The following is a 13,048-nucleotide window of genomic DNA, read 5'->3' as shown; positions in this document are numbered from 1 at the left end:
TGACTGTATTTCTACTAATTTTATATTTTTTTATTCACACAACTAGCAATAATCATTGCATAATCTTACTTTATACGAAGATAGCCCACCAAATACCACGAAATAACATTCAAAGTTACCTTTTACAAGCTGTGGCCATTCGGTGACATCGAGGTGATCACAGCTTTGAGTCACTGATTAAAAACAGGTTGTCACACCAGTCTAGTTGCTAACTTGAGCTGAGCGTAGCCTTAATAACTCTAATAAAAACAAACTTTCAATTAGAATTCCTCACAAGTTAGCATTTCAACCCAATCCAACGTTCAGAGCAGTCTTCTTTAAAACTTTTGTCAATCAATTTCTAAGTAAGAGAATGCCAATTATAGTCTTCCATTTTTCAGAACCAATGATTTATTGAGCACCTATTAAATAAGGCGCGGTGATAAGCGTGGAGATGGAAAGATTGCTGCAACAAAATCCTGCTTTCAAAGAAACTGCAGTTGAGTAGAGGGGAAGGGGAGCCAGGGATGCTGGTGTCAGGGGTGGGAGTGGTGGTGGTGGAATGTAAACAAACCCGTAGGTGAAGCTGACAAATGCAAGGGAGAGGTTTCGGGTAAAATGCTAGGAGATATCTGAGAACAGAAAGCACATTTTTATTTCAAGGAAATCAGAAGATAAAACTTACTGCAGGAGGTAGCAAGTGAGCTGGGCTTCAAAGGAAGGGAGAGAGATATGGGGCTTTGGAGGAGAGGGGGGTCCATCCTAGCCATGGGGAAAAGCCATGTGCATAGGTATAGAAATCAGAGAGGCCAGGAGCTGAATGGGAAACGGAGAACAGTTTAGTTTGTCTGAAATAGCGCACACAAAGGAGAATAATATGCGATAAGGTTGGAAAAGTGGATTGAAGTCATACTGAGGGGTCTTGAATGTAAGGAAAAGAAGGCTCAACTACTTAGCACTCAATGGAAGATTTTTCAGTCAGGTGAACAAAATGATGTATCAGGGGAAGGACAGACTGGGGAGAGATTACAGGCTGAAAGGAATATGATAGTTTAGGTAAGGAGAAATGAGGGTGTGAACTTGTCCTTGGAAGAATGGGACATGAGGTGAAGAAAGGGAGAGAGAAATTGCAGCAGTAGAGCTGATAGGATTTAGCAGCTAACTAGATGTTAGGGGTGAAAGAGAGATCATGTTTAATAATGGTTCTGGTGACTGGTTGTGAGCCTATGTCTGGGAGAAGGAGTGAGAGCCAACAGAAATAGGTAAATTAGCGGAAGCAGCAGGTTTTCGAGAAAAGATGCCGAGTTCAGTTTGGGGCATGCTGCGTCTGAAGTGGGGTGGGATATGTACGAAAGGAAGTTGGAAATAAGGGTCTGGAATTAGAGATGTAAATTTAGAAAATAAACGTAGAGAGGCGATAATTCAAGCTATGCTTTCCTAACTTTTTTCTTACATTTCTTCTTAATTAAGCTTGTCAGTCTATAATTTGCTTACAGCTTGTACATATAAATATGAACGCAGGTTCAGAGTATGGGAGACAAGATACAAGTAAAACTTATAGTAGTAGATTAAGGAGACCATCATAAACACTGACATTTTGAAAAAAGTCAATATACCTGGGGGAACAACATAAACATATAAATGAATCCTGAGTACACATTCAGGAGCCCTCAAAGACTATCTTGGATTACTTTATGTAGGTTAGACAAATGTTAGCAAAACTCTTTAGGAAACACTAATTTTGCAAACTATAAAACTTACTGTCCAAAAGCTAAACAATATTCTAAAGAGACATCAAAACAAAACTATGTACACACACACACACTCCTCCCTCTACATGCTGCCCTTCCTTCCCAAACTGACTGCTTACCACCACAGCTGGCCTTAGTAGCAACCTTTCAACACTACTTGAATAGATGCCTTGATCGTGTGCTAGGTTCCCTCTGTTCCACCAAGCTACAGCAGGCATATGAGAAAACAGCTCTAGGCACCCGGAAGTGACGCCTGGCAGTCTGAAAGAAGCTGATGGTGTGGCCCTCACTCATGACACATAAGGGGGTAAAGCATGGCAGCACTAGCCTACAACTATCCAAGAGGCATCAAAAGGTCATTCATTTCTAGGCCCCCAAGGAATCCAAGTCTAAGACTTATCACAGGTTTGTGGCTGGGAGGAAATTTCCAATTAAATTTAATACACCCACTCAGGCAAGAAATAGGGACATACACCACTCAGACAGAGCTGAGCCTCCTCAGGTTTCCAGGTTTGTTTATCATACCTCCCTCAACAGCAGCTGAAGACTGACTACAAAAAAATCTCCCAATCAAACCCCCAAGAGTTTTCAAGGGTACCTTGTAGTCAGACATTTTCTAGGGACTTGGGCACTTGAGTCTACTCAAGTAGCTACCAGGATGGATCCACTGAGTGGTACCAAAAAGACAACAACATTTTAGATTCAGAAGTCTCAAGTATTATTCAGTCTGGATTATCTTACTACAAATGACAAAAATAATTGACTAAAGAGTAAATGGTTTAGCAGCAGCTACAAACGTTTTGGGTATAGCTCCCTTCTCATTTCACAGGCATTTTATTTTTTAAATAAAAGAAACTGCTCTGTGTCCATCCCCAAGGGACTGAGCATATAGTCCAAAAGAGGTATAATAAATATTTTATTTCCATGCCCCATTATGATTGTGACAATCTTCAAATACTGACACAAGCGTAGTCAAGAGCTGACAATGAGATCTTATTTTCATATGAATATAAAACATAAAACAGAAACATACCATATTTCTCTAGTACTTCAGGTGATGTGAATTCTAAAATCAGGCTCCTACAGAATCCTGACCTATAATATAAAAACATGCCTTATTTAAATTTTTGAACCAATAAATCATGATCTTTATCTTCATTATATAAAATGATTTAAAATAAAATTATCAATACACATTTATTGTATGCAATATGCACTGATGTGAATATCATATACCCGATTATTTCTTAAGTTGTCTAACCAGTGTAGCAACAAAACTGAAGTTATAATGCTGGCTGCTGCTCCTGCTGAATAAAAATACACAAGGCCTTAAATAGATCACCTAAATCATCATTATGAATTATTTTTACAATTTATGGTTAAACTATTCAAAGACTCTGCAATATCTAATACTTCAAATTTCGTTGTCTCAGATATGTTCTTAATTTCTTTTATTCTCAATTTCTTATAATGGGTTAGGGTTCATACACAGAAACTTGTCCATTTGCAATTATATTTATCTCTAAGGGGCTAAATCAACCACCAAAAAACCCAATGATTTATGGAATCTAGCTTATGTAAAATTCAGGTCCAAACAGGAACTACATTTCTTCTTGTCTTTCAAAGAGAACACATTGTTTTTTAAGCTCATTAAAGCAAACTTCTCAGAATTGAAAAGTCTCAAAAGTTCATTGATTTGGGGGTTTCCCCCTTTTACATCTATTTGCATCATGGAGTGTTCTATTCTTCCATGGTGATGCTCTGCTTTTGAATGAACCTAAAATTACTGTGGTGGGGCAGGGATTACCTGGCCCTTCAGAAATAACGCTTAATGGAAGAAATTACTGGACTGATCTATGAATAGGGAATAGTTCTTGACTAAACAAGAGACGGAAGTTCAGAGGAGGTAAAACAAACAATCTTCATTATGTAAAATTTAAAAGGATTTTATGAACAATATCAATGCAGTTAAAATGAGAAGAAAATCAGCTAACTGGAGGAAAATCTCTGTAGCGTTTTCTCTGTTAAAGGTTTCATTTCCTAAGATATAAACAGGATATAGTCAAATTTATAGTAAGAGCCATTTCCCAATTGATAACTGGTCAAAGGATATAAATAGGCATTTTTCAGAGAAAGAAATCCATGCTATCAATAGCAATAGAATTTTTTTTTAATACTTAAAGAAATGTATATTAAAGCAATACTAAGGCACTACCTCAAACCCAAAAGATTGGTCAAAAAAAAAAAAAGAAAATTACAAACGCTGGAGGGGCTGTGGGAAACTGATACATCCAATGATGGCACTGTGAACTGATCTAGCCATTTTGGAGCCATTTTGGAACTATGCCCCCAAAGCTATTAAACTGTGTATACCCTCTCACCCAGCAATACTACTAAGTAGGTCTATATTTCAGAGATCAAAGAAAGGGGGAAAGGATCCATATGTACAAAAATATTTACAGCAGCTATTTGTGGTGTCAAAGAATTGGAGTCTGGGGTGGTACCTATCCGTTTGTAAATGGCTAAAAAAGTTATGGCACATGAATGTGATGGAATGTGATTTGCTATAAAAGATAAAAAGGATGGTTTCAGAGAAGTCTGGGAAGGACTTTGTATGAACTGACGTAATATGAAATGGGCATAACCAGAACAATTTCATGATAACAATACTATGATGACAACTTTGGAGGATTTAGGAACGCTGAGCAACGGCACGACCAAGCACAATTTCAGAGGACATACGATAAAACATGCTACCCACCTCTAGAAAGAGAGGTGAGGGACTCCGCGGGCAGACTGACGCATTTCTGAGACATGCCTAACAGAGGAATTTGCTTTGCCTGACTTACACCTATTTGTAGTGGCTCTTCTCAGGGGGTAGGGGAAGTGAATGTGGGACAGGGAGAATTTGGAAGTAAAAAATGAATTATAAAAAAAGTTTAAAAAAATTTTTAAACCACAAATAATGCTTATCTATTTGCATACAGACATGGTTTTGAAATGTGGACTCTATTAGCTGCAAATTAAAATAATGACAACTTGAAAACTATGAAGTACAATTGACCAGCAAAGACTTCCAGCATCTCAAATGATCATATATTTCTAACAAAGTTTACTGAAATGTCTTTGGGAGGCACATTTTTTTTTAATCTTTTAAAAATTACTCCTCTGGTAACAACTGTTTTATATTGTTCTTTAAAAATGTTCAAGTTCTGTTTAATTAAGGGACGCATGTTTAATGTCCTGGAAAAAATGGAGAATTTTATTAAATGTATTGAGAAAGAAGATAGTCTTTCAGAAAAGGGGAAAAAAAAACCAACTTCACCTAATCTTGTAAATGGCAGCTACAGTCACAAATTAATTTCATTTCATATAACTCCCAACTAAAGTACTGAGAAGAAGAGAGGAAGAGGGGCTGAGAAAGCGTGTAAGGGAAAGGTCATCACAAGACTTCTTAGGGACAGTCAGTCCCTTCTAACTACTGCTCAGCAAACTTCTCACAGCCGCAACACAGAGCAAACGCCAGAAGACTAAAGCAGATGCCCATTTGTCGGATTTCTTCCTCATGCACTAGTCAAATGCGGAAAGAACAAGACTTTGAGAAAGCCAAGTATAAGCCCGCCTTTCTGACCTCCCAAGGAGAAAAGTCAAAGTGTGCTTGTTGAGACTGGCTTCAAACCACAGATCTAGGTTAACTCTCCATCTTGCAGATTTAGGTAAAATGAAGGCTCAGAGACATTAGTGACCTGTCCAAGGGTAGCTCTCCGGGGATACCACGGAAGGTCCTCAGACAGGACAACACTATAAATTATACTGCATCATTCAAAGTACAAGACTCAGTATCTTGCTGAAAGCAGGAGAAAATCCAGGAATAACTTAAATGATGAATGAAAACAATTAGGACTAACGGAAAAGGTACTTTGGTGTTTGTTTTTTATGTAACTTTATTCTTGAGATCATTTATATCAGTATCTAATGATAATGCTTAAATGTTTTAAATAAGGTTTTATCCTCATTTTTAAAAAGCAAAATTAACTGGAAAAATATTCCCAACATTCCTTTGAATTAAGCACACCTACAGATCTAAAAACTCAGACCATAAGCAAACCTCATTTGGTGAATCTTAGCCAAACTATAAATAAAGTATCTAACGGCGCCTGTGGGCCTCGTACACGCAAATGTATAACAATCAACATAACAATGACTTAATATATACATAAATCAGCCAACTGATATATGCAAATGAGTGTTACTCATACTGAATTATACCAAAAAAAATGTTTCTCTGTCCCTCACAGTGCACGAGTCCATTTTTGCTAATAGCAAACTGGTTTTCTTTATAATCTTAAACAATTATAAAATAGTTTTATAATATACCTAGGCCTAATAAAACTAAATCTCTTAAAAAGGAAATAGGATAAAAATATTAGATTGGGTTTATGTCTTAGTTAAAGGCACTCAGAAAATTAAGCAGCCTGGTAAGATAGCAAGAATGAGGAGGATAATGGACAATCCATAGTGTTCTCCCAACTTTTTTGATCACACACACCACCGTGAAAAAAAGAAAAAAAGTGCCCTCCCCACAAATTCTCCAAGTGGCACTTTTCTTTTAATGGGGAATGAAACAGAGGATAAGGGAAGCAAGGCTAATGGAGAGGCACAGAACGCACAAGACTGGGAAGGACGGTAGTGCCCTTAGGAAAATGATGTTCACAAGATGGAGGAGTTTTGAGAGAAATATGATGTAATCTCAACCTATCCACGCCTGCATATCCTGTGCTATATTTCCCATCAAAAAAAGACCACCGCTTGGGGGAAGTCAGAGGGAGAACACCTGCAGATTACTCACCCAGACTCAAAAGAATGAGCCCGTCTATTGGGTAGCCAGAGGAAGACAGAAATATAAAGGGAGGAAGAGAGAGAGAGAGACAGAGACAGAGAGAGACAGACAGAAAGAGAGAGAGACAGAGAGAGAGAGTTGTGTGTGTGTGTAGAATTTTGAATTTTGCCTTTAAGCACCTGGGTCCTGTAAAGCTGTAAGGCCCCTGAGAGGCACATATTGGGGGGGGGGGGAGTTCAAATACAGCCTCAGATCTGTGACCCTGGGCAAGTCACCCAACCCTGTTGGCCTGAGTTTCCTCATCCGTAAAATGAGCTAGAGAAGAAACAGCAAACTACGACAGCATCTTTGCCAAGAAAACTACTAATGGGGTCATAAGGAGTCAGACATAACTGGAAAACTGAACACACTTATGTTAGCCATGAGCTGGGGGAAGAAAAGGGGTGAAAAGACCCATTTTCCCATTTGCAGATTAATTCCTTACATAACCCTTGGAGGTTAAGCTACAGCCCCCCCCCCTGATGTTATTCTATGGCCCTTTAGCAGAACTGGTGCCCACTTAAGAGACCACTGATCTATACAGTATCAGAAGGTTCCAAGTATACTGTTAGAGCCCACCTTTCTCTTGTAGAATTTGAAGGTGAAAATGGACAAATCATATAGGATAAAACAGCGTGGATGATTTGTGATCTTTAATCTTGGAGGACGTGCCTACATGGAGAAAGCATCCAAATAAATTTAGAGTTAAAAGCCTGACAAGAATTTTAATGGTTTTCATCAGGGTATGAAATGTGACAGCACAGCATAAGTGGACTTAAAATGAAGAAACCAAAGATTCCTCTTTTTCCAAGGTGACAGCTGCTTCTAACCACGAGGAGACCATCTGTGTTATGAGACCTATCCTGAGCATCTTCAGACCCCCTCTGGAAGGGCTCTTCTTCTCTAATAAAACATCCCCTATCTGGGGGGGGGGCACCTCCAATTTTAACCCCCGTTTTCTTTAGCTATCATCCTATTTCTGTCATATTTACTGAATATTAGTTTGTCCATTTTGAAAATGAAGAAAGTAAAGCTCAGAGAAGTTAAATGTCTTGGGCAGAATCATATGACTAATATCACTGGCAAGCTTCAAACTGAGGTGTGTTGAGGTGTGAAGACATAGTATCCCAAAATTACAACTCCAAGTTCAGTGCTCTACCCACTAAGCCACACTGAGGAGACAAAAAATCCGAAGACATCCTCTATCCTGGAGGAGCTTGTATGTAGAAGGCAAGATAAGAAATAAACAACATATCGAGAAACAGCAGCCAAGGAAGAGAGTTTTGATCTGGGAGTCCCCAAGGACAGAAGTCATATTACTACTGATTTGATTGCTGTGCCTACAGCAAGAGGTAGAGAAGAGGGAGTAAGGATGGACGGGTGTGAAAGTGAAGCATGGCTATGGCTACGGTTCTTATTTTTCTTTTCCTTTATGAATTTCACAATCAACAACTAACATTCCAGCATATGAAGAAAAACAAAGAGTCTATATTGTGCAAATTTTAAAAAGTATGTATTAAATTTAATTATTATTGTGTCCCTTTCTGAATTTATTTTCTTCTGTATATTTCAAAAACGTTTTGATACTCATCACTTTTTTTTTCATCACCAGTATTATGCTGGTCCCATCCCCCCCTCCATCAATAGAAGCCTTCCTTGACAAATAAGTATAGTCAAGCAAAACACATCAAAACGTTATCGAGTGTGAATTCTTAAGGGAAGAACTCATGTGAGAATGACATTTTAGGAAAACTGATGTAGCTGTAGTGTTCAATAAGGAGTAGAGTGGTTAAAGACTGGAGACAGGAAAATCAGCACCGGATGATTACAGCAGTCTTCAGAGTGATCATCAGAAATATATCCTCACGGCTCTCAACAGCTGAAGTAGAGCAGACTCTGTTATTGGGCATTCTTTCAAAAAGAATGTTTTAACAACTAGAATGTTTGTAATTCACCAATACTACACCTCATTTTCATTATGACAATCTAGGACACTGCAAAAATATGAAATGCTTCTCAATTATAACAAACCAAAGGAAAACCAAACACTGACTTCAATTTTTAAAATATGGATGTGATTTCATTGGTGTGAGGAGCTCATAGAAACTTTTCTGCCATTTGTAGTCTTAGAGAATAGGTTGGGACACGAGAGGTTGAGTAACATGTCCAAGGTCACATGGCCAGTACATGTCAGAGGTGGGACTTGAACCCAAGTCGGTCTATTTGACTTGGAGGCCAGTTCTCTATTATCTCATGATGAATCGTGAACATCTACTTATTGCTAATAAAACATGCATTTGATTATAGGTCAATTCTTTGAAAACTGGAAATCGGTTTATTCCCGTTATCAAGTCCACTTGATGAAATGGAACATACAATTCCTTGACCATGCTCAATAAGTTTACTACAGAATAAAGTATAAACTAAATGGTGAAGAATACAAAGTAAAAGTGGTATTAGTTTGATGGGATTTAACGCAGAAGTCATTTAGGAAAGATCAATTTTAAGCCAGGTTTTGAAGTTGACAGACAAAGGATTAGTTAAGAAGAGTGGGGAGTTTATTCCAGATTTAAGAATGGCCTATCTGTATAGTTAGTTAGAAACTGGCAAGTTGTTCAGAGGGGAAGGGTAAGATGATTTATTTAGCTGGAGTAGGAGGGATTTAGGGGACATCTGGTTAAGTGATGAAGCTGGAAATAGTGGCAGGTTGTAGTAAAGATGGATGTTGGGCAGAGAGCTCTCTTCAATGTTAGGCCATGTAGAAAAGAACTGACAAAACATAAAGCCACCATAGATTCCTGAGTAATAAGTGATCTTTCATGTTTAAAACTCTTAGGGAGGCAGCAAGCTCACTTAGTCTTAAGTCAAGAACCTGGGTTTAAGATCCCACCTTGGACACTAGCTGAGTGGGCTTGGGCAAGTCCTTAAACCTCCCTAGGACTCAGCCTCCTTGTTCTTAATAGAAGGGAGTTAGGCTAGAGTTTTCTTCCTGCTCTAGGATTTGTGATCCAGTAATTCTGACCACCAGCATCTTCACTATTTTAATTCTTCTCCATTCATGCATATCTTAAAACATACACAAGAGTCGTGGGTATGGAAGCTTGTCAAAGGTCTTTTGGAAGTACACATAAATCAAATTCACTGATTTTTCTCCTTATTCACACCTTCATTTACAACCTTCAGAGAATTTAACAGATTGATATGCCTTCCCCTCATTACAACGTTATCCATTGGTTAATGGTGGCTTAAGTGTTCAGTAAAATTCCTCTTTATCATTAAAAGCTTGTTCTTTATGGCAATATACTTTGAAGCTCTAGGGGGTTAACTTTTTTCCCCCAGAAATGAGAATTATTTTGGCAATATGAAAATTTTCTGGTACAGTGACAGTGTGTAATGACAAGTTATATGTTTTGGCCAGCAAGTTCGACAATTTCATCCTTCGGTGCCTTCAAAATTATTGCGTGGATGCCATCTGGTCACAACGATGAATGATTTTTTAAGATAATCCTCTGGGCATTTTAGTATTAGAATTCAAATTAGTTTAGGCTCTTTTTACCTTATGTTACATGCCTTCCAACCCTTATACCCAAAATTATGCCAATTTAAGCAAATAAATCATGGCTAATTTTGCCACGTAAAATCAAATTTCTTGCAATATATCTGTGGAGACATACAAATTTTCAACTTATAAACACAGATCTTGTAACTATCACAAGATCCATTTAAACCTCTGCATCCAGCAGACACCTTTTAAAAATAAATATTCTTTTGGAAAATCTATTTAGAGTTAATATTTATCTCCAAGAAACTGAAGATAATGATTTAAAATAATCAAATTGTAGGTGAACTCTATTGTTTCTGCAAAAAGATTAGAAAATGTCTTACCAAAAAATTATATTTAAGATACTTGCAAACATTTCATTTTTTTCCCCACACTTAGTTTTAACCTGTTAGGTAGTTAAACTTGATTATTCAAAAAAATTATTTTTTAAAATTATTCTGATAACATTTATCCAATCCTTAATCTTAATCCTGTTAAAAGAGGTAATGTAAGAAAAAAAAAGAGTAAAGAATTCCATACAAGGAAAAATTTTCTAGAAATGTTCAAGTATGTCTCATTAGGTTTGTGGACCTTTACTGCATTCTTCAAACTCATTTTTTCCAGAGCCTTGCAAGTATTTAATAAAGTCAATTTTATTAAAAATTATACTTCCCTCAAACTTTATGAATTTCTGCTAGATTCTTTATGAAATAAACTCATATAATAAATGTAGAATATAATTTTTGAGACTATTGTCTTCTGACTCCAATTTTTCTGGAATTACAAAATAAGGCAAATTTTAAAAATAAAAAATTATTATTAGTAGTAGTAATTTAATTGGCATGGGGCATTCTGTCCTGATTGGAGAAGATAGCTCCAACCCAACAAAATCCAGTAACAATCACTCTCCAATTTTTAATATACCTTTTTTTTTTTTTATCACTGCTCTGTATATATTGATATAAGTCACAGACTGGGTTAGCATGGATTAGCTCAACTGTAGGAGCAAACTGAATCTCCTATACCCAGGTCAGCTGAAATTAGTCATCTACTTAGCTTAATTTGTAACTAAAGTGGAACCCCATCTACCTTTTACTACCTATGTTAACCTTTGTGAAGACACTGCACATCGCTGGGCCTCAGTTTCATCATCTGTAAAATGAGGGAGTTGGTTAAGAGGTTCTCTACGTTCTGTCCACGTAGCTATACATCTGGGATCCTACGTGACCATTCCCAATGAACGTTCATTCTGTCTCTGAGAGAAGACCTGGGGTGATGGAAAACCCACTTGTTTCTGGAGACAGCTCATTGCACTTTTGCATAGCTTTAATTATAAGGATTTTTTCTGTCCTAAATGTTAAAACATTATGAGAACCACTACTGTCACATTTCTCCTCAAATCAATGCTTTGTGAAACACCATGTAAATGCACATGCTTTAATTCTTCAAGTACTTTTGAACAATCACTTTCTCATTCAGTTTTGTTAATGTTTTTTTCCTTTAACATTGCCATAATTTCTAGAAATACTCTACACTACACCCTCCCTCCCCCCACACACCCCGTAGAGCAATTGTCAAGCAAAAACAACCTGGTGACTTCAGACCATATATGCAACTTTCTCCAGGCAAAGTCCCCTGGACTCCAGACTGAAAAGTGGCACATCATCATCTGTTCTCAAATTGAGACACTACAAATACTCAGTGTTAAGCTTTATTTAACGTTTCTTTTCATTTGACATTATTGTCAAATACATATTAACCTTCTTTGGGGAGGGGGAGGTGTCCTCCAACAAGATTACCTTAATACTAAAGCAATCAAGGGTCAAGATACGTATGTTGACAGCTTGGATGATCTTTCAAATTCTTCACAGAATTTCTGTTTCTTCATTCTCTGCAACATATGATGGCACATAAGCTACAACTATATTCAAGGTATCTTCATGTCTGTGCTCATTATTAGCAATGCAATTTGAGAGGATCACTGATATTATTAAATTCTGTTTCTTTTCCCTTATGAAACAAATCGAGGGGGAGCTAGGCAGTGCAGTGAATAGAGCACCTGCCCTGGAGTCAGGAGGACCTGAGTTCAAATCCGGCCTCAGACACTTAACACTTACTAGCCGTGTGACCTTGGGCAAGTCACTTAACCCCAACTTATTTACTTGGGCTAATCACTTAACCCCAACTGCTCTCCCCTCCCCAATGAAAGTTGTTTTTTTTTTTTTTTTTGCAGTAGTGAAAACATGTGAGCCATTTCTCCATTTAACTATAACTCCCTTGGCTTTCTTCCTGTGCAGTAAGCTTGCATACAGTAGGCACTTAGTAAGTGTTTTCCATTCCATTTACGTGAGAAAAGCAGGACTGAATGAATTTAGTGTGTGCTAGACAAGAAGGAGCTTATACTTTGTGTCAGTGCGTGATTCGAAGACGCAGAGGAGAATCAGAAAGGGAGCTCGATGAGCTCAATGGCCTTGCAGTGCTTCCTACAGTAGCACAGAGCAAGGATCCATTCTCCACCGGCCGATTCGCTGATGCTGAGCCTTCCACGTGAAGGCAGCCTGGTCCTTGGAGGTCAGACACAGTCTGTTTCTGGGACCACACTCAAAATGACTGTCTAGCTCGGTACAACTTGCCAGGGCTTACAATTTGCTGTTACAGCCTTTGAAAACTTGGGGTCATTTCAAGGCTATGATGAAGCACTGGAGAAGGGCTTTGCTACAGGTTTATGGATACCTTCTCTGAAAAGTAAACTTACACATGACAAGATGTGATGATTTTTATATGGCAATATTTTATTGTCTTATTCCTTACCAAAGGAGGAAAAGAAAAGATATGGTATTTCTAACACACACACACACACACACACAAACACACACACATACACTGTCTCTCTCTCTC

The 13,048-nt window shown here is 37.8% G+C and overlaps 1 protein-coding gene across 2 annotated transcripts in view; it reads right to left on the bottom strand.

Moving 5' to 3' along the window:
• UBE3A (ubiquitin protein ligase E3A) overlaps positions 1-13,048 on the bottom strand; it is a 95,041-nt gene that overhangs the window by 64,308 nt on the left and 17,685 nt on the right. For both annotated transcript variants that reach the window (XM_069072954.1, XM_069072953.1), the window contains exons 2-3: positions 2,764-2,825; positions 120-239 (exon numbers count right to left, since the gene is read on the bottom strand). Coding sequence is in view for 1 of the 2 variants with exons in the window: in XM_069072953.1 (XP_068929054.1) it covers positions 120-139 (20 nt within the window). In the remaining variant the exon portion in view is untranslated. The remainder of the gene's footprint in view (positions 1-119; positions 240-2,763; positions 2,826-13,048) is intronic.

Source organism: Petaurus breviceps, unplaced genomic scaffold (assembly GCF_028583685.1).
Source record: "Petaurus breviceps papuanus isolate PSGF00001 unplaced genomic scaffold, PetGlider_PUasm1.0 90849, whole genome shotgun sequence".
NCBI classification, from domain to species: domain Eukaryota; kingdom Metazoa; phylum Chordata; class Mammalia; order Diprotodontia; family Petauridae; genus Petaurus; species Petaurus breviceps.
This window is presented reverse-complemented; position numbering and strand designations above follow the sequence as displayed.